This window comes from Oncorhynchus clarkii, unplaced genomic scaffold (genome assembly GCF_045791955.1).
Source record: "Oncorhynchus clarkii lewisi isolate Uvic-CL-2024 unplaced genomic scaffold, UVic_Ocla_1.0 unplaced_contig_8524_pilon_pilon, whole genome shotgun sequence".
Taxonomy (NCBI): domain Eukaryota; kingdom Metazoa; phylum Chordata; class Actinopteri; order Salmoniformes; family Salmonidae; genus Oncorhynchus; species Oncorhynchus clarkii.
In genome coordinates this window covers 64,338-87,273 of record NW_027257969.1, presented here as the reverse complement: position 1 = coordinate 87,273, position 22,936 = coordinate 64,338, and the positions used below count along the sequence as shown (strand labels likewise).

General features: G+C 50.1%; 1 protein-coding gene across 1 annotated transcript in view; it reads left to right on the top strand.

Annotated features, from left to right (window-relative positions):
- Nucleotides 1-11,544, top strand: part of LOC139394317 (serine/arginine repetitive matrix protein 2-like) — a 46,736-nt gene extending 35,192 nt beyond the window's left edge. Inside the window, exon 8 of the mRNA XM_071142357.1 lies at nt 10,143-11,544. Within this exon, the coding sequence (XP_070998458.1) occupies nt 10,143-10,373 (231 nt within the window). The 3' untranslated portion in view covers nt 10,374-11,544. The remainder of the gene's footprint in view (nt 1-10,142) is intronic.
- Nucleotides 11,545-22,936: the final 11,392 nt, after the last annotated feature.

Sequence of the window (22,936 nt, the reverse complement as noted above, 5' to 3'; positions counted from 1 at the left end):
AGAGAGAGGGAGAATGTAGTGGAACTAGAAGCTCAGAATGAGATGGTCATCAGAGAGAGAGAGAATGTAGTGGAACTAGAAGCTCAGAATGAGATGGTCATCAGAGAGAGAGAGAGAGAGAGAATGTAGTGGAACTAGAAGCTCAGAATGAGATGGTCATCGCTCTGACTGGAATATTTGCTCATGTCATCTTGATCGAGGACAGATTAGCGTTGGGTCTGTATGAGGCGCTGTCCTGCAGACCAAAAGCCTCATGGGTGGAATGTTATTCATATCTTTCATCATTTCATAAACATTTTTTTTTTTTTTTTAACTTGATGAAAATATGTTGTTTCTATGTCAGTTGTTTGTTATATTTCAGTCTTCTGTAATGTATAAACGACATTGCTGCCTGCTATATGATGAGGGAGATGAGAGAGCTGTGGGTTGGCAGACCACTACATTGCTGCCTGCTATATGATGAGAGAGATGAGAGAGCTGTGGGTTGGCAGACCACTACATTGCTGCCTGCTATATGATGAGGGAGATGAGAGAGCTGTGGGTTGGCAGACCACTACATTGCTGCCTGCTATATGATGAGGGAGATGAGAGAGCTGTGGGTTGGCAGACCACTACATTGCTGCCTGCTATATGATGAGGGAGATGAGAGAGCTGTGGGTTGGCAGACCACTACATTGCTGCCTGCTATATGATGAGGGAGATGAGAGAGCTGTGGGTTGACAGACCACTACATTGCTGCCTGCTATATGATGAGAGAGCTGTGGGTTGACAGACCACTACATTACTGCCTGCTATATGATGAGGGAGATGAGAGAGCTGTGGGTTGACAGACCACTACATTGCTGCCTGCCATACAATGAGGGAGATGAGAGAGCTGTGGGTTGACAGACCACTACATTGCTGCCTGCTATATGATGAGGGAGATGAGAGAGCTGTGGGTTGACAGACCACTACATTGCTGCCTGCTATATGATGAGAGACAGTGTCTGACAGACCACTACATTGCTGCCTGCTATATGATGAGAGACAGTGTCTGACAGACCACTACATTGCTGCCTGCTATATGATGAGAGAGCTGTGGGTTGACAGACCACTACATTGCTGCCTGCTATATGATGAGGGAGATGAGAGAGCTGTGGGTTGACAGACCACTACATTGCTGCCTGCTATACGATGAGGGAGATGAGAGAGCTGTGGGTTGGCAGACCACTACATTGCTGCCTGCTATACGATGAGGGAGATGAGAGAGCTGTGGGTTGACAGACCACTACATTGCTGCCTGCTATATGATGAGAGAGCTGTGGGTTGACAGACCACTACATTGCTGCCTGCTATACGATGAGGGAGATGAGAGAGCTGTGGGTTGGCAGACCACTACATTACTGCCTGCTATATGATGAGAGAGATGAGAGAGCTGTGGGTTGGTAGACCACTACATTACTGCCTGCTATATGATGAGGGAGATGAGAGAGCTGTGGGTTGGCAGACCACTACATTACTGCCTGCTATATGATGAGGGAGATGAGAGAGCTGTGGGTTGGCAGACCACTACATTACTGCCTGCTATATGATGAGAGAGATGAGAGAGCTGTGGGTTGGCAGACCACTACATTACTGCCTGCTATATGATGAGAGAGATGAGAGAGCTGTGGGTTGGCAGACCACTACATTACTGCCTGCTATATGATGAGAGAGCTGTGGGTTGACAGACCACTACATTGCTGCCTGCTATACGATGAGAGAGCTGTGGGTTGACAGACCACTACATTACTGCCTGCTATATGATGAGAGAGATGAGAGAGCTGTGGGTTGGCAGACCACTACATTACTGCCTGCCATATGATGAGAGAGATGAGAGAGCTGTGGGTTGGCAGACCACTACATTACTGCCTGCCATACGATGAGGGAGATGAGAGAGCTGTGGGTTGGCAGACCACTACATTACTGCCTGCTATACGATGAGGGAGATGAGAGAGCTGTGGGTTGGCAGACCACTACATTGCTGCCTGCTATACGATGAGGGAGATGAGAGAGCTGTGGGTTGGCAGACCACTACATTGCTGCCTGCTATATGATGAGGGAGATGAGAGAGCTGTGGGTTGGCAGACCACTACATTGCTGCCTGCCATACGATGAGGGAGATGAGAGAGCTGTGGGTTGGTAGACCACTACATTGTTGCCTGCTATATGATGAGAGAGCTGTGGGTTGACAGACCACTACATTGCTGCCTGCCATACGATGAGGGAGATGAGAGAGCTGTGGGTTGGCAGACCACTACATTGCTGCCTGCTATATGATGAGGGAGCTGTGGGTTGACAGACCACTACATTGCTGCCTGCTATATGATGAGGGAGATAAGAGAGCTGTGGGTTGGCAGACCACTACATTGCTGCCTGCCATACGATGAGGGAGATGAGAGAGCTGTGGGTTGGCAGACCACTACATTGCTGCCTGCCATACGATGAGGGAGATGAGAGAGCTGTGGGTTGGCAGACCACTACATTGCTGCCTGCCATACGATGAGGGAGATGAGAGAGCTGTGGGTTGGTAGACCACTACATTGCTGCCTGCTATATGATGAGAGAGATGAGAGAGCTGTGGGTTGACAGACCACTACATTGCTGCCTGCTATATGATGAGAGAGCTGTGGGTTGACAGACCACTACATTGCTGCCTGCTATATGATGAGGGAGATGAGAGAGCTGTGGGTTGGCAGACCACTACATTACTGCCTGCTATACGATGAGGGAGATGAGAGAGCTGTGGGTTGGCAGACCACTACATTGCTGCCTGCTATACGATGAGGGAGATGAGAGAGCTGTGGGTTGGCAGACCACTACATTACTGCCTGCTATACGATGAGGGAGATGAGAGAGCTGTGGGTTGGCAGACCACTACATTGCTGCCTGCTATACGATGAGGGAGATGAGAGAGCTGTGGGTTGGCAGACCACTACATTGCTGCCTGCTATATGATGAGGGAGATGAGAGAGCTGTGGGTTGGCAGACCACTACATTGCTGCCTGCCATACGATGAGGGAGATGAGAGAGCTGTGGGTTGGTAGACCACTACATTGTTGCCTGCTATATGATGAGAGAGCTGTGGGTTGACAGACCACTACATTGCTGCCTGCCATACGATGAGGGAGATGAGAGAGCTGTGGGTTGGCAGACCACTACATTGCTGCCTGCTATATGATGAGGGAGCTGTGGGTTGACAGACCACTACATTGCTGCCTGCTATATGATGAGGGAGATAAGAGAGCTGTGGGTTGGCAGACCACTACATTGCTGCCTGCCATACGATGAGGGAGATGAGAGAGCTGTGGGTTGGCAGACCACTACATTGCTGCCTGCCATACGATGAGGGAGATGAGAGAGCTGTGGGTTGGCAGACCACTACATTGCTGCCTGCCATACGATGAGGGAGATGAGAGAGCTGTGGGTTGGTAGACCACTACATTGCTGCCTGCTATATGATGAGAGAGATGAGAGAGCTGTGGGTTGACAGACCACTACATTGCTGCCTGCTATATGATGAGAGAGCTGTGGGTTGACAGACCACTACATTGCTGCCTGCTATATGATGAGGGAGATGAGAGAGCTGTGGGTTGGCAGACCACTACATTACTGCCTGCTATACGATGAGGGAGATGAGAGAGCTGTGGGTTGGCAGACCACTACATTGCTGCCTGCTATACGATGAGGGAGATGAGAGAGCTGTGGGTTGGCAGACCACTACATTACTGCCTGCTATACGATGAGGGAGATGAGAGAGCTGTGGGTTGGCAGACCACTACATTGCTGCCTGCTATATGATGAGGGAGATGAGAGAGCTGTGGGTTGGCAGACCACTACATTGCTGCCTGCCATACGATGAGGGAGATGAGAGAGCTGTGGGTTGGTAGACCACTACATTGCTGCCTGCTATATGATGAGAGAGCTGTGGGTTGACAGACCACTACATTGCTGCCTGCCATACGATGAGGGAGATGAGAGAGCTGTGGGTTGGCAGACCACTACATTGCTGCCTGCTATATGATGAGAGAGATGAGAGAGCTGTGGGTTGGCAGACCACTACATTGTTGCCTGCTATATGATGAGAGAGATGAGAGAGCTGTGGGTTGACAGACCACTACATTGCTGCCTGCCATACGATGAGGGAGATGAGAGAGCTGTGGGTTGGTAGACCACTACATTGCTGCCTGCTATATGATGAGGGAGATGAGAGAGCTGTGGGTTGACAGACCACTACATTGCTGCCTGCCATACGATGAGGGAGATGAGAGAGCTGTGGGTTGGTAGACCACTACATTGCTGCCTGCTATATGATGAGGGAGATGAGAGAGCTGTGGGTTGGTAGACCACTACATTACTGCCTGCTATATGATGAGAGAGCTGTGGGTTGACAGACCACTACATTGCTGCCTGCTATATGATGAGGGAGATAAGAGAGCTGTGGGTTGGCAGACCACTACATTGCTGCCTGCCATACGATGAGGGAGATGAGAGAGCTGTGGGTTGGCAGACCACTACATTGCTGCCTGCCATACGATGAGGGAGATGAGAGAGCTGTGGGTTGGCAGACCACTACATTGCTGCCTGCCATACGATGAGGGAGATGAGAGAGCTGTGGGTTGGTAGACCACTACATTGCTGCCTGCTATATGATGAGAGAGATGAGAGAGCTGTGGGTTGACAGACCACTACATTGCTGCCTGCTATATGATGAGAGAGCTGTGGGTTGACAGACCACTACATTGCTGCCTGCTATATGATGAGGGAGATGAGAGAGCTGTGGGTTGGCAGACCACGACATTGCTGCCTGCTATATGATGAGGGAGATGAGAGAGCTGTGGGTTGGCAGACCACTACATTGCTGCCTGCTATAGGATGAGAGAGCTGTGGGTTGGCAGACCACTACATTGCTGCCTGCCATACGATGAGGGAGATGAGAGAGCTGTGGGTTGGTAGACCACTACATTGCTGCCTGCTATATGATGAGAGAGCTGTGGGTTGACAGACCACTACATTGCTGCCTGCCATACGATGAGGGACATGAGAGAGCTGTGGGTTGGCAGACCACTACATTGCTGCCTGCTATATGATGAGGGAGATGAGAGAGCTGTGGGTTGGCAGACCACTACATTGCTGCCTGCTATATGATGAGGGAGATAAGAGAGCTGTGGGTTGGCAGACCACTACATTGCTGCCTGCCATACGATGAGGGAGATGAGAGAGTTGTGGGTTGGTAGACCACTACATTGCTGCCTGCTATATGATGAGAGAGATGAGAGAGCTGTGGGTTGACAGACCACGACATTGCTGCCTGCTATATGATGAGGGAGATGAGAGAGCTGTGGGTTGGCAGACCACTACATTGCTGCCTGCTATACGATGAGGGAGATGAGAGAGCTGTGGGTTGGCAGACCACTACATTGCTGCCTGCTATACGATGAGGGAGATGAGAGAGCTGTGGGTTGGTAGACCACTATATTGCTGCCTGCTATAGGATGAGGGAGATGAGAGAGCTGTGGGTTGGCAGACCACTACATTGCTGCCTGCTATACGATGAGGGAGATGAGAGAGCTGTGGGTTGGTAGACCACTATATTGCTGCCTGCTATAGGATGAGGGAGATGAGAGAGCTGTGGGTTGGCAGACCACTACATTGCTGCCTGCCATACGATGAGGGAGATGAGAGAGCTGTGGGTTGGTAGACCACTATATTGCTGCCTGCTATAGGATGAGGGAGATGAGAGAGCTGTGGGTTGGCAGACCACTACATTGCTGCCTGCTATAGGATGAGGGAGATGAGAGAGCTGTGGGTTGGCAGACCACTACATTGCTGCCTGCCATACGATGAGGGAGATGAGAGAGCTGTGGGTTGACAGACCACTACATTGCTGCCTGCTATATGATGAGGGAGATGAGAGAGCTGTGGGTTGGCAGACCACTACATTGCTGCCTGCTATATGATGAGGGAGATGAGAGAGCTGTGGGTTGGTAGACCACTACATTGCTGCCTGCTATATGATGAGGGAGATGAGAGAGCTGTGGGTTGGCAGACCACTACATTGCTGCCTGCTATATGATGAGAGAGCTGTGGGTTGGTAGACCACTACATTGCTGCCTGCTATATGATGAGGGAGATGAGAGAGCTGTGGGTTGGCAGACCACTACATTGCTGCCTGCCATGAGATGAGAGAGCTGTGGGTTGGTAGACCACTACATTGCTGCCTGCTATATGATGAGGGAGATGAGAGAGCTGTGGGTTGGTAGACCACTACATTGCTGCCTGCTATACGATGAGGGAGATGAGAGAGCTGTGGGTTGGTAGACCACTACATTGCTGCCTGCTATATGATGAGAGAGCTGTGGGTTGGTAGACCACTACATTGCTGCCTGCCATACGATGAGGGAGATGAGAGAGCTGTGGGTTGGTAGACCACTACATTGCTGCCTGCTATACGATGAGGGAGATGAGAGAGCTGTGGGTTGGTAGACCACTACATTACTGCCTGCTATACGATGAGGGAGATGAGAGAGCTGTGGGTTGACAGACCACTACATTGCTGCCTGCTATAGGATGAGGGACAGTGTCTGACAGACCACTACATTGCTGCCTGCTATATGATGAGGGAGATGAGAGAGCTGTAGGTTGGCAGACCACTACATTACTGCCTGCTATACGATGAGGGAGATGAGAGAGCTGTGGGTTGGCAGACCACTACATTGCTGCCTGCTATACGATGAGGGAGATGAGAGAGCTGTGGGTTGGCAGACCACTACATTGCTGCCTGCTATACGATGAGGGAGATGAGAGAGCTGTGGGTTGGCAGACCACTACATTGCTGCCTGCTATACGATGAGGGAGATGAGAGAGCTGTGGGTTGGCAGACCACTACATTGCTGCCTGCTATAGGATGAGGGACAGTGTCTGACAGACCACTACATTGCTGCCTGCTATAGGATGAGGGACAGTGTCTGACAGACCACTACATTGCTGCCTGCTATAGGATGAGGGACAGTGTCTGACAGACCACTACATTGCTGCCTGCTATAGGATGAGAGACAGTGTCTGACAGACCACTACATTGCTGCCTGCTATAGGATGAGGGACAGTGTCTGACAGACCACTACATTGCTGCCTGCTATAGGATGAGAGACAGTGTCTGACAGACCACTACATTGCTGCCTGCTATAGGATGAGGGACAGTGTCTGACAGACCACTACATTGCTGCCTGCTATAGGATGAGGGACAGTGTCTGACAGACCACTACATTGCTGCCTGCTATACGATGAGAGACAGTGTCTCACAGACCACTACATTGCTGCCTGCTATACGATGAGAGACAGTGTCTGACAGACCACTACATTGCTGCCTGCTATAGGATGAGAGACAGTGTCTGACAGACCACTACATTGCTGCCTGCTATAGGATGAGAGACAGTGTCTGACAGACCACTACATTGCTGCCTGCTATAGGATGAGGGACAGTGTCTGACAGACCACTACATTGCTGCCTGCTATAGGATGAGGGACAGTGTCTGACAGACCACTACATTGCTGCCTGCTATACGATGAGAGACAGTGTCTCACAGACCACTACATTGCTGCCTGCTATACGATGAGAGACAGTGTCTGACAGACCACTACATTGCTGCCTGCTATAGGATGAGAGACAGTGTCTGACAGACCACTACATTGCTGCCTGCTATAGGATGAGGGACAGTGTCTGACAGACCACTACATTGCTGCCTGCTATAGGATGAGGGACAGTGTCTGACAGACCAATCAACCTGCACATGTCCTCTACTGTATACTTGTTGTTGTTGTTGAATGTCTGGTTGTTTTGACCCTTGTTCGTTGTTGTTACTGTCGTCCCGTTGACAACTTTGATTCTTATTATCTTAATAATGTAAATAAAGTTAAACTTTGACAACATGTACATTGTTACATCATGTCAATAAAAGCTCAATTTAACTATAATTATTATATAAAGTGTAATATTAGGATGCAAACGGACACAGTACTGGTGTCTTCTTCCTTTAAACCCAGAACCATGTGTATGAGGGGGATCCTTCTGTTTCAAAGTAGGTTATTGTTTTAATACAACCGAGAACCTCTCTCTCTCTCTGTGTGACCCTGATTTAGCTCAACCTTGCACTAAAAGGTTGACTATCTTAGGGCCCGGGAATCAATCGGTCTGAGACACTGCATCTCAGTGCTAGAAGGGGTCACTACAGACCCTGGTTCAGTGGTCTAATGCACTGTATCTCAGTGCTAGAAGGGGTCACTACAGACCCTGGTTCAGTGGTCTGAGACACTGTATCTCAGTGGTAGAGGTGTCACTACAGACCCTGGTTCAGTGGTCTGGCACTGTATCTCAGTGCTAGAGGGGTCACTACAGACCCTGGTTCAGTGGTCTGAGACACTGTATCTCAGTGGTAGAGGTGTCACTACAGACCCTGGTTCAGTGGTCTGGCACTGTATCTCAGTGCTAGAGGGGTCACTACAGACCCTGGTTCAGTGGTCTGAGACACTGTATCTCAGTGGTAGAGGTGTCACTACAGACCCTGGTTCAGTGGTCTGGCACTGTATCTCAGTGCTAGAGGAATCACTACAGACCCTGGTTCAGTGGTCTGGCACTGTATCTCAGTGCTAGAGGAATCACTACAGACCCTGGTTCAGTGGTCTGGCACTGTATCTCAGTGCTAGAGGAATCACTACAGACCCTGGTTCAGTGGTCTGAGACACTGTATCTCAGTGCTAGAGGTGTCACTACAGACCCTGGTTCAGCGGTCTGGCACTGTATCTCAGTGGTAGAGGTGTCACTACAGACCCTGGTTCAGTGGTCTGAGACACTGTATCTCAGTGCTAGAGGTGTCACTACAGACCCTGGTTCAGTGGTCTGGCACTGTATCTCAGTGCTAGAGGAATCACTACAGACCCTGGTTCAGTGGTCTGAGACACTGTATCTCAGTGCTAGAGGTGTCACTACAGACCCTGGTTCAGTGGTCTGGCACTGTATCTCAGTGCTAGAGGAATCACTACAGACCCTGGTTCAGTGGTCTGAGACACTGTATCTCAGTGCTAGAGGTGTCACTACAGACCCTGGTTCAGCGGTCTAATGCACTGCATCTCAGTGTTAGAGGTGTCACTACAGACCCTGGTTCAGAGGTCTAATGCACTGTATCTCAGTGCTAGAGGTGTCACTACAGACCCTGGTTCGAATCCCAGGCTGTATCACAACCGGCCGTGATTGGGAGTCCCGTAGGGCGAGGCACAATTGGCCCAGCGTCGTCCGGGTTTTGGCCCCGGTGTAGGCCGTCATTGTAAATAAAGATTTAATTCTTAAACTGACTTTCCCTAGATATATAAAGGTTACATCATTATTATTATTATAATTATTATTAAGTATCACTTTCTCAGTATCCCGTCTCTATGCAACAGACTGACAGTAGCCAAGAAGTAGAGTTAGGTGCTCAAGGGGGCTACAGAGGACGAAGGTAGGAGATCATATGGAAAGTATTCCAACTCAAATGTTGTTCTGAAGTGAAATAGAGTCGATGGCCGAGGGCTGCAGATGACCTGGCGAAATGTAGCCTACTGTTCCTGCTCAAAATAATGTTTTTATGGCTGATTGGAGTGAGGAATGTTTGTTAATTCTCTTTCTCTCTCATGCTCTCCCCCTCTCTCTCTGTCTCTCCCTCTCTCGTTCTCTCTCCCCCTTCTTGTCTCTCCCCTTCTGTCTCTCTCTCCCCCTCTCTCTCGCTCTCTCTTTGTCTTTCCCCCTCTCTCTCTCTCTCTCCCCCTCTCTCTCCCTCTCTCTCCCCCTCTCTCTCCCTCTCTCTCTCTCTCTCCCTCTCTCTCTCTCCCTCTCTCTCTCTCCCTCTCTCTCTCCCCCTTTCTCTCTCTCTCCCTCTCTCTCTCCCCCTTTCTCTCTCTCCCCCTCTCTCTCTCTCTCTCTCTCTCTCTTTCTGTCTTTCCCCCTCTCTCGTTTTCTCTCCCCCTTCTCTCTCTCTCTTTTTGTCTCTCCCCTTCTGTCTCTCTCTCCCCCGCTCTCGCGCTCTCTATCGCTCTGTCTCTCCCCCTCTCTCTCGCTCTGTCTCTCTCTCTGTCTCTCTCTCTTCCCTCAGGAGTGTAAAGTATCTTCCAGCTCCTCATCAGTCCAGAAGAATTTCTCTCGTCCGGCCTGTCCAGCCAACCGCCGCCCCCCGTCACGCTGGGCTAGTTGTTCCCCCTCCACCTCTTCCTCCTCCTCCACCTCCTCCTCCTCCACCCCTATAAACCAGCCCTCTTCCGGCTCCGCCCACAAACACACCTCATTCTCCTACTCAGCCTATCACACGGAGACAGTCATCATCTGACCCCTTAGCTGACCCCGTGTCTGAACCAATAAGATGCCTTTCGTTACTGTAGTAATGAGTCGGGTGGTGGGGGGGGGACGGGGGGACCTTCTCCTCCTCCAATATGGTTGTGAAGAACGTGATGATGAACTGAGACAGAACCCGACTCAAACCTGCCTTTTCCTCCATCGCCTCTATACGTACCGAGACTGTTACTTCTACAACCAATCAGACGATCCAAGAGCTTCAGCTGTGGACCAACGTGGAGTTGGTTCACCGATCATCTTCAGAATGTAATCTCATCGACTAGCGGAGGAGGCGTTTCATGTATTCTACTATAGCAACTCCAGGATCCCCAATGCTGACTGTACCTCTGTGGCTTAATGTGCATCCCAAATGGCACCCTATTCCCTATATAGTGCGCACTATTTTAGACCAGAGCCCATAGTGCCATAGGGTGTTTTTTGGTCAAAAGTAGTGCACTAAATAGGGAATAGGGTGCCATTTAGGAGGCTAATATATTCAACGCCTTTCATTTCACGTACTCTCTTTAACTTGACATGTTGCATAATAATTACAGTATTACAGAATAAATGTTCGTTATTCTTTACCTTTCTGATATCAGATGGATTACATAAAACGGGCCTGTTTCTTCATATTTACCAAAGGTGTCGTCTACAGCTTCTCTTCTCTCTATAAAAAAAAAAAAGGACTGACGAGTTTCTATGCTTTTATTTGATTGGACATCGCCGGCTGTTGTCGGGCAGGATAGCCGACTAGCTCCTTGTGTGTTAGCGCTTCCTGTTTGTTGGGGGGCCCATGCTTAAAGGGGCAATCTGCAGTTCATACAAAAAAAACACTTTATTAATAGCAGAATTACCCTTTTTTTAAAATATATTTTTTAATTTTATTTTTAACTTGATGAAATGGACAACAAACCCTTTCTACTGGTGGTCTCTGTAACTGATGGTTACCTACCCGGCCCTATTGACTAATACCACAGTCTGTTGAATCGACGTGGTGGTGACCTCGTGGTCTCTGTAACCGATGGTTACCTACCCGGCCCTATTGACTAATACTACAGTCTGTTGAATCGATGTGGTGGTGACCTCGTGGTCTCTGTAACCGATGGTTACCTACCCGGCCCTATTGACTAATACCACAGTCTGTTGAGTCGATGTGGTGGTGACCTCGTGACACGTGGTCTCTGTAACCGATGGTTACCTACCCGGCCCTATTGACTAATACCACAGTCTGTTGAGTCGATGTGGTGGTGACCTCGTGACACGTGGTCTCTGTAACCGATGGTTACCTACCCGGCCCTATTGACTAATACCACAGTCTGTTGAATCGACGTGGTGGTGACCTCGTGACCTCGTGGTCTCTGTAACCGATGGTTACCTACCCGGCCCTATTGACTAATACCACAGTCTGTTGAGTCGATGTGGTGGTGACCTCGTGGTCTCTGTAACCGATGGTTACCTACCCGGCCCTATTGACTACAGTCTGTTGAGCCGATGTGGTGGTGACCTCGTGACCTCGTGTCTATATCATGAACGTGATGCCTTTGCTGTTTTTAATTTGTGTAATAAATGTAGCTACATATTTACCGTCTACTTCTTAATACGTCTGGATTACAATTTATATTATAATAATAATAATGTGTATTCTTGTCATATTCAAAAATCCTGTTTTTTAAAAGTTTTTTTGGGGGGGGGGGGTGTTTTGTATTTTCAGGTATTTATACTACTGAGTTGTTGGAGCTGAGAACATAAACATTTCTCTCCACCCACCATAACATCTGATAAATATGTTTTGTATTGTCAGGTATTTAGACTACTGAGTTGTTGGAGCTGAGAACATAAACATGTCTCTCCACCCACCATAACATCTGATAAATATGTTTTGTATTGTCAGGTATTTAGACTACTGAGTTGTTGGAGCTGAGAACATAAACATGTCTCTCCACCCACCATAACATCTGATAAATATGTTTTGTATTGTCAGGTATTTAGACTACTGAGTTGTTGGAGCTGAGAACATAAACATTTCTCTCCACCCACCATAACATCTGATAAATATGTTTTGTATTGTCAGGTATTTAGACTACTGAGTTGTTGGAGCTGAGAACATAAACATGTCTCTCCACCCACCATAACATCTGATAAATATGTTTTGTATTGTCAGGTATTTAGACTACTGAGTTGTTGGAGCTGAGAACATAAACATTTCTCTCCACCCACCATAACATCTGATAAATATGTTTTGTATTGTCAGGTATTTAGACTACTGAGTTGTTGGAGCTGAGAACATAAACATTTCTCTCCACCCACCATAACATCTGATAAATATGTTTTGTATTGTCAGGTATTTAGACTACTGAGTTGTTGGAGCTGAGAACATAAACATTTCTCTCCACCCACCATAACATCTGATAAATATGTTTTGTATTGTCAGGTATTTAGGGGGGGGGGGGGGGGGGGGGCAGACCCAGCTCCCTGGGGGGGGGCCAGACCCGGCTCCCTGGGAGGGGGGGGGGGGGGGGACACCAGACCTAGGTTCTAATACTACTTAAAATCTTTCAAATACCTTTTGAGTGTTTTCTCTAGCTTTCCTAGAGAGCCAGCTGTGTGGGGTTCATCGTTTTGGCACCTTTTCCTATCGGTCCGTTAAGCCAGGCAAGCTGAATGAAATGATTTCAAATAGTATTTGAACCCAGGTGGTGGACAGACACCTGAGACCAGGCTGTCTAAACTTGGCACCCTGTGCTGATAGAAATAGCATGCGTTTAGCCACGATGTCTCGGTGCCTGAAATCCTACCCCTCCACTGGGTCTGGTGATAGAAGCCCAGCCCTGACCTCTCCTTCCCTGAGATGGGTTCCTGTTTCTGGGTCTGGGTCTGGTGATAGAAGCCCAGCCCTGACCTCTCCTTCCCTGGGATGGGTTCCTGTTTCTGGGTCTGGTGATAGAAGCCCAGCCCTGACCTCTCCTTCCCTGGGATGGGTTCCTGTTTCTAAGTCTGGGTCTGGTGATAGAAGCCCAGTCCTGAGCTCTCCTTCCCTGGGATGGGTTCCTGTTTCTAAGTCTGGGTCTGGTGATAGAAGCCCAGTCCTGACCTCTCCTTCCCTGGGATGGGTTCCTGTTTCTAAGTCTGGGTCTGGTGATAGAAGCCCAGTCCTGACCTCTCCTTCCCTGGGATGGGTTCCTGTTTCTAAGTCTGGGTGGAACGTGGGAGGGGGGGGCTCACGTGTTCGCCTAAGCACCCAGTCAGTCTGTAAAAACAGTAAACAAACCTGGACTTCATTCTGCATAGCGACAGACAGACATGGGCCCAGGGGAGAGCTCCACCAGGCAGACAGACATGGGCCCAGGGGAGAGCTCCACCAGGCAGACAGACATGGGCCCAGGGGAGAGCTCCACCAGGCAGACAGACATGGGCCCAGGGGAGAGCTCCACCAGGCAGACAGACATGGGCCCAGGGGAGAGCTCCACCAGGCAGACAGACATGGGCCCAGGGGAGAGCTCCACCAGGCAGACAGACATGGGCTGTCTATCTTCATTCTACATAGTGACAGTCACATATAGATAGACATGGTAAAGAGATGGTAGGGTAGGTACATTTAGCTCCATACACTACCTGTCAAACAACAGTCAGTCTCCTAAACACACAGAGCGGACACACACACACACACACACGAAGAACAGACACACACCTTGTACTATAGCAGCTGTGACAGCATCTTTATGGTGTTTAGTGCACTCCCTCTCAAACAGCTGTTCTCTGGTCCACAGGTCCTCTCCACAAGTTCCCGAGCGTGTGTGTGTGTGTGTCCCACCGCCATCCGACCCCTGACATCCGAACCCTGACCTCCGACCCTTCTCTCTAGGAGTCCTAGGGCCCCAGCGGTTTGGGTTCCACTGAGGGCTGTGGCATCTGCCAACCTGCCATCCATCCTGCCCTGAAATAGACATTCTACTGAACAGACACGTTGACATTCAACTCAACTGCAAGAGAGTGTGTGTGTGTGTGTGTGTGTGTGTGTGTGTGTGTGTGTGTGTGTGTGTGTGTGTGTGTGTGTGTGTCTGTCTGTCTGTCTGTCTGTCTGTCTGTCTGTCTGTCTGTCTGTCTGTCTGTCTGTCTGTCTGTCTGTCTGTCTGTCTGTCTGTCTGTCTGTCTGTCTCCTGGGTCTTATCTCAGGAAGGTTTTAGTACCATGCTGACTCCAGCACATTCCCAGACTTCCTGTGTTGCAGCAGACAGCCGTGTATCAACCTGGTGATGCATCACTTAGTGGCCTGTCCTCTTCCGTCTCCCTCACTCCTTCCCTCTGTTTCTCTCTCTCAGCCTCTGAGCCACGCGCTTCCCCCTCCCTCCCTCCCTCCATCCCCCCCACTCCCTCCCTCCCTCCCTCCATCCCCCCCCTCCCTCCCTCCCTCTCTCTCTGTGTTTCTCTCTCTCTCTCAGAGCCACACGCTCCTCTCTCCATTAGCCTGACTGTAATTTCAGACGGACTCCATTCTCTAACAGAAACTGCATGGTAATATCCTCCTCAGCGGGATAGATGATCAAGCCTAAACCCATTCAACCTGTCCCTCTTTGATCAAAAGGCTTGGTTCATTATTCACATCCATATATGGAGATGTGCTGTATATACAATATGTATAGAACTGACCTATCAGACAAGCAGACGACATAGTGTCATCACTCACTCCATGCCAATTGGTTTAACTAAATTGCCACTGCCTGCCTGAGGAGACCACAAGGCTGTCCTGTCACTCAGTCTCCAGGTGGTTGTTGACCCTGGTGACTTCTTGTTCCGTACAGTAGGAGGTAGAGCAGAGTCCTAGAGTCTGGAACGACTGGGGTAGGGCAGAGTCCCAGAGTCTGGAACGACTGGGATAGGGCAGAGTCCCAGAGTCTGGAACGACTGGGATAGGGCAGAGTCCCAGAGTCTGGAACGACTGGGATAGGGCAGAGTCCCAGAGTCTGGAACGACTGGGATAGGGCAGAGTCCCAGAGTCTGGAACGACTGGGATAGGGCAGAGTCCCAGAGTCTGGAACGACTGGGATAGGGCAGAGTCCCAGAGTCTGGAACGACTGGGATAGGGCAGAGTCCCAGCGTCTGGAACGCCTGGGTTAGGGCAGAGTCCCAGAGTCTGGAACGACTGGGATAGGGCAGAGTCCCAGAGTCTGGAACGACTGGGATAGGGCAGAGTCCTAGAGTCTGGAATGACTGGGATAGGGCAGAGTCCTAGAGTCTGGAACGACTGGGATAGGGCAGAGTCCCAGAGTCTGGAACGACTGGGATAGGGCAGAGTCCCAGAGTCTGGAACGACTGGGATAGGGCAGAGTCCTAGAGTCTGGAACGACTGGGATAGGGCAGAGTCCTAGAGTCTGGAACGACTGGGATAGGGCAGAGTCCTAGAGTCTGGAACGACTGGGATAGGGCAGAGTCCTAGAGTCTGGAATGACTGGGATAGGGCAGAGTCCTAGAGTCTGGAACGACTGGGATAGGGCAGAGTCCCAGAGTCTGGAACGACTGGGATAGGGCAGAGTCCCAGAGTCTGGAATGACTGGGATAGGGCAAAGTCCTAGAGTCTGGAACGACTGGGGTTGGGCAAAGTCCTAGAGTCTGGAACGACTGGGATAGGGCAGAGTCCCAGAGTCTGGAATGAAACATGAGGTGATGGTGGCGGATGAATGGCACGACAATGGGGCCTCAGGATCTCGTCACGGTATCTCTGTGCATTCAAATTGCCATTGATAAAGTGCAATTGTGTTCATTGTCCGTAGCTTATGCCTGCCCCATACCATAACCCCACCACAGGGCACACGATGACATCAGCTAATTGCTAGCCCACACAACGCAATGCATGTCTCAGGGAAGCTCATCTGCAGGCTCGTTGTCCTCACCAGGGTCTTGACCTGACTGCAGCTTGGTGTCGTAACCGACTTCAGTGGGCAAATGCTCAACTTCTATGGCCACTGGTATGGAGGAGAAGTGTGCTCTTCACAGATGAATCCCAGTTTCAACTGTACCAGACAGATGTCAGACACTGAGATGTACTGATATACGTTGTCTGCCATCTGCCCGGCACAGTTGAAACCGTATTCACAGGTCTGGTATTCACAGGTCTGCTATTCACAGGTCTGGTATTCACAGGTCTGGTATTCACAGGTCTGCTATTCACAGGTCTGCTATTCACAGGTCTGCTATTCACAGGTCTGCTATTCACAGGTCTGCTATTCACAGGTCTGCTATTCACAGGTCTGCTATTCACAGGTCTGGTATTCACAGGACTGCTATTCACAGGACTGGTATTCACAGGTCTGGTATTCACAGGTCTGGTATTCACAGGTCTGCTATTCACAGGTCTGCTATTCACAGGTCTGGTATTCACAGGTCTGGTATTCACAGGTCCGGTATTCACAGGTCTGATATGCACAGGTCTGGTATTCACAGGTCTGATGTTCACAGGTCTGGTATTCACAGGACTGCTATTCACAGGACTGCTATTCACAGGACTGCTATTCACAGGTCTGGTATTCACTCTCAATGGTGCATGTAGACGTTTGTGAGGGTCTTAGGGACCAAGACAAATTTCTTCAGCCTCCTGAGGTTGAAGAGGCTCTGTTGCGACTTCTTCACCACACTGTCTGTGTGGGTGGACCATATCAGGTTGTCTGTGATGTGGACGGGGGCGTGCTCTCTCTGCTGCATCCTGTATTCCACGGTCAGATCCTTCTTTGTGTTGACGTTGAGGGAGAGGTTATTTTTCTAGCACCACTCTCCCAGTGCCCTCACCTCCTCCCTGTAGGCAGTCTCGTCGTTGTTGGTAATCAGGCCTACTACTGTTGTGTCGTCTTCAAATCAGTCATGGGTGAACAGAGAGTACGGGGGGGGTGAGCATGCACCCTTGTGGGGCCCCCGGTGTTGAGGATCAGCGTAGTGGAGGTGTTGTTGCCTACCTTCACCACCTGGGGGCGTCCTGTCTCCCTCTCTCCCCATCAGTCTATGGAATAACTTGCTGTCTCCATGACGATACTATCCTACCAGTAGAGACAGTCCTCCCTTATGTGACCAGAGTCATACATCTACAATATGTCTGTATGTTTGTCTTGCTATTCTTACCTTCTTACCGTTACAGGGCTGCTATTGGCTATCAGGTTGTTCAGCTCAGTAGCTCCTTACCGTTACAGGGCTGCTATTGGCTATCAGGTTGTTCAGCTCAGTGGCTCCTTACCGTTACAGGGCTGCTATTGGCTATCAGGTTGTTCAGCTCAGTGGCTCCTTACCGTTACAGGGCTGCTATTGGCTATCAGGTTGTTCAGCTCAGTGGCTCCTTACCGTTACAGGGCGGCTATTGGCTATCAGGTCGTCCAGCTCAGTAGCTCCTTACCGTTACAGGGCTGCTATTGGCTATCAGGTCGTTCAGCTCAGTGGCTCCTTACCGTTACAGGGCGGCTATTGGCTATCAGTTTGTTCAGCTCAGTGGCTCCTCGTCTCCCTCTCTTTATGTCTTATTGTGTTTTCACAGTATAAACATCACCTGTTAGATACAGTATAAACATCACCTGAGTTAGACACCGTATAAACACCACCTGTTAGACACAGTATAAACATCACCTGAGTTAGACACAGTAGAAACAGTATGACATCACACATTTAACTACCCTGGAGGGATGACATCACACATTTAACTACCCTGGAGAGATGACATCACACATGTAACTACCCTGGAGAGGTGACATCACACATGTAACTACCCTGGAGAGGTGACATCACACATGTAACTACCCTGGAGAGATGACATCACACATGTAACTACCCTGGAGAGATGACATCACACATTTAACTACCCTGGAGAGGTGACATCACACATGTAACTACCCTGGAGAGCTGACATCACACATTTAACTACCCTGGAGAGGTGACATCACACATGTAACTACCCTGGAGAGATGACATCACACATTTAACTACCCTGGAGAGATGACATCACACATTTAACTACCCTGAAGAGATGACATCACACATTTAACTACCCTGGATAGGTGACATCACACATGTAACTACCCTGGAGAGATGACATCACACATTTAACTACCCTGGAGAGATGACATCACACATTTAACTACCCTGAAGAGATGACATCACAGGGCCCATTGGAATGCAGTATGTCCTATTTAATGCACCACCTTTGACCAGGGCCCATTCGGACACAGTTTGACCAGGGCCCATTGGGACACAGTTTGACCAGGGTCCATTGGGACACAGTTTGACCAGGGTCCATTGGGACACAGTTTGACCAGGGCCCATTGGGACACAGTTTGACCAGGGCCCATTGGGACACAGTTTGACCAGGGCCCATTGGGACACAGTTTGACCAGGGCCCATTGGGACACAGTTTGACCAGGGCCCATTGGGACACAGTTTGACCAGGGCCCATTGGGACACAGTTTGACCAGGGTCCATTGGGACACAGTTTGACCAGGGCCCATTGGGACACAGTTTGACCAGAGCCCATTGGGACACAGTTTGACCAGGGCCCATTGGGACAGAGTTTGACCAGAGCCCATTGGGAAACAGTTTGACCAGAGCCCATTGGGACACAGTTTGACCAGGGCCCATTGGGACACAGTTTGACCAGGGCCCATTGGGACACAGTTTGACCAGAGCCCATTGGGACACAGTTTGAACAGGGCCCATTGGGACACAGTTTGAACAGTGCCCATTGGGACACAGTTTGACCAGAGCCCAGAGTGACGAAACAAGAAACAGGGCATTCTACAGATATAGGCCGACCCATAGATGAAAGAGCTGTACTTCAGAAGCACTATCAGTATGTGTGATTGTAGAATAAGCCTGGCCTTCTCTCGGGATCAGTCAGATTGGGTTAGTGTTGATATGGGACCAATCCCATATCAATTGAGAGAAGTTGATTTACTGTAATCTGAGTTCTGAATCCAACCTCTCTGCTGGGGTGGGGGGGTGGGGGGTAACCAACTATGTGTTATTACAAAAGCCTCTCCTGACTGAATAAGGACCTGCAAGCTGAATGTGTTCCTCAGACAAGAGTGCTTTGTTTATAACAGGGGAATGAATGGAGGCAGGCAGAAGGAAGCTCTGTTCCTACTGCCATGTGATCTTACACACTGTGTGGAGACTCTATGGCAGAATTATGGTTGGTGTGTGTTTTATATCAAACATCCAATCTGCTAAACTAAGGAGACAACCCTTACATGAATATAAAGTGAACTGCAAAGATTTTTTTTCCCCACAAATAAAGGAAAATCAGGAGGAGGGAGAGAGGAAAGGTGAGGATATCAGGAGGAGGGAGAGAGGTGGGGATATCAGGAGGAGGTAGAGAGGAAAGGTGGGGATATCAGGAGGAGGGAGAGAGGAGGTGGGGATATCAGGAGGAGGTAGAGAGGAAAGGAGGTGATATCAGGAGGAGGGAGAGAGGAAAGGTGGGGATATCAGGAGGAGGGAGAGAGGAGGTGGGGATATCAGGAGGAGGTAGAGAGGAGGTGGGGATATCAGGAGGAGGTAGAGAGGAAAGGAGGTGATATCAGGAGGAGGGAGAGAGGACAGGTGGGGATATCAGGAGGAGGGAGAGAGGAGGTCGGGATATCAGGAGGAGGTAGAGAGGAAAGGAGGTGATATCAGGAGGAGGGAGAGAGGAAAGGGGGGGATATCAGGAGGAGGGAGAGAGGAGGTGGGGATATCAGGAGGAGGTAGAGAGGAAAGGTGGGGATATCAGGAGGAGGGAGAGAGGAGGTGGGGATATCAGGAGGAGGTAGAGAGGAAAGGAGGTGATATCAGGAGGAGGGAGAGAGGAAAGGTGGGGATATCAGGAGGAGGGAGAGAGGAGGTGGGGATATCAGGAGGAGGGAGAGAGGAAAGGTGGGGATATCAGGAGGAGGGAGAGAAGAAAGGAGGTGATATCAGGAGGAGGGAGAGAGGAGGTGGGGATATCAGGAGGAGGGAGAGAGGAAAGGTGGGGATATCAGGAGGAGGGAGAGAAGAAAGGAGGTGATATCAGGAGGAGGGAGAGAGGAGGTGGGGATATCAGGAGGAGGGAGAGAGGTGGGGATATCAGGAGGAGGTAGAGAGGAAAGGAGGTGATATCAGGAGGAGGGAGAGAGGAGGTGGGGATATCAGGAGGAGGGAGAGAGGAAAGGTGGGGATATCAGGAGGAGGGAGAGAGGAGAGGTGGGGATATCAGGAGGAGGGAGAGAGGAGGCGGGGATATCAGGAGGAGGGAGAGAGGAAAGGAGGTGATATCAGGAGGAGGGAGAGAGGAGAGGTGGGGATATCAGGAGGAGGGAGAGAGGAGAGGTGGGGATATCAGGAGGAGGGAGAGAGGAAAGGTGGGATATCAGGAGGAGGGAGAGAGGAAAGGTGGGGATATCAGGAGGGGGGAGAGAGGAAAGGTGGGGGTATCAGGAGGAGGGAGAGGAAAGGTGGGGATATCAGGAGGAGGGAGAGAGGAAAGGTGGGGATATCAGGAGGAGGGAGAGAGGAAAGGTGGGGATATCAGGAGGAGGGAGAGAGGAAAGGTGGGGATATCAGGAGGAGGGAGAGAGGAAAGGAGGTGATATCAGGAGGAGGGAGGGAGGAGAGGTGGGGATATCAGGAGGAGGGAGAGAGGAGAGGTGGGGATATCAGGAGGAGGGAGAGAGGAAAGGTGGGGATATCAGGAGGAGGGAGAGAGGAAAGGAGGTGATATCAGGAGGAGGGAGAGAGGTGGGGATATCAGGAGGAGGGAGAGAGGAAAGGTGGGGATATCAGGAGGAGGTAGAGAGGAAAGGTGGTGATATCAGGAGGAGGTAGAGAGGAAAGGAGGTGATATCAGGAGGAGGGAGAGAGGAAAGGTGGGGATATCAGGAGGAGGGAGAGAGGAGAGGTGGGGATATCAGGAGGAGGGAGAGAGGAAAGGTGGGGATATCAGGAGGAGGTAGAGAGGAAAGGTGGGGATATCAGGAGGAGGTAGAGAGGAAAGGAGGTGATATCAGGAGGAGGGAGAGAGGAAAGGTGGGGATATCAGGAGGAGGGAGAGAGGAGAGGTGTGGATATCAGGAGGGGGGAGAGAGGAAAGGTGGGGATATCAGGAGGAGGGAGAGAGGAAAGGTGGGGATATCAGGAGGAGGGAGAGAGGAAAGGAGGTGATATCAGGAGGAGGGAGAGAGGTGGGGATATCAGGAGGAGGGAGAGAGTAAAGGTGGGGATATCAGGAGGAGGGAGAGAGGAAAGGTGGGGATATCAGGAGGAGGGAGAGAGGAAAGGTGGGGATATCAGGAGGAGGGAGAGAGGAAAGGAGGTGATATCAGGAGGAGGGAAAGAGGAAAGGTGGTGATATCAGGAGGAGGGAGAGAGGAAAGGTGGGGATATCAGGAGGAGGGAGAGAGGAGAGGATGTGATATCAGGAGGAGGTAGAGAGGAAAGGAGGTGATATCAGGAGGAGGGAGAGAGGAAAGGTGGGGATATCAGGAGGAGGGAGAGAGGAGAGGTGTGGATATCAGGAGGAGGGAGAGAGGAAAGGAGGTGATATCAGGAGGAGGGAGAGAGGTGGGGATATCAGGAGGAGGGAGAGAGTAAAGGTGGGGATATCAGGAGGAGGGAGAGAGGAAAGGTGGGGATATCAGGAGGAGGGAGAGAGGAAAGGTGGGGATATCAGGAGGAGGGAGAGAGGAAAGGAGGTGATATCAGGAGGAGGGAAAGAGGAAAGGTGGGGATATCAGGAGGAGGGAGAGAGGAAAGGTGGGGATATCAGGAGGAGGGAGAGAGGAGAGGATGTGATATCAGGAGGAGGTAGAGAGGAAAGGTGGGGATATCAGGAGGAGGGAGAGAGGAAAGGTGGGGATATCAGGAGGAGGGAGAGAGGAAAGGTGGTGATATCAGGAGGAGGGAGAGAGGAAAGGTGGGGATATCAGGAGGAGGGAGAGAGGAAAGGTGGGGATATCAGGAGGAGGGAGAGAGGAAAGGAGGGGATATCAGGAGAAGGGAGAGAGGAAAGGAGGGGATATCAGGAGGAGGGAGAGAGGAAAGGAGGGGATACCAGGAGGAGGGAGAGAGGAAAGGAGGGGATATCAGGAGGAGGGAGAGAGGTAAGGTGGGGATATCAGGAGGAGGGAGAGAGGAAAGGAGGGGATACCAGGAGCATGTATTTACATATTTTTTTAAATGTATTTTTTATTTATTTATTTTTTTCAGCCCCTGTCCCCGCAGAAAGCCTTTTGGCTGTTGGTAGGTTGTCATTGTAAATAAAATGTTGTTCTTAACTGACTTGCCTAATTAAATAAAGGTTAAATACAAATAAAAGTTGAGAAAAAAATCGGGTGAACTGATATCACGGCATGTTTGAATCATTTTTGAACGACATATATAATTACTAGACGGTACGGTGAACCGAAAAATGAGTGTATACCACAATTCTCTTTAGTAAAACTACATAGAATCAATCATTCTGAATGATGGGAGTGTTCGCTTGCCCTCGTGTGTCGGTTCCAGCGAAGTGCAGCTGGCCAAGTTCCTTGTTCACTGGTTCATGTTTCCGGGGGGCGAAGGTTCAATGTAACA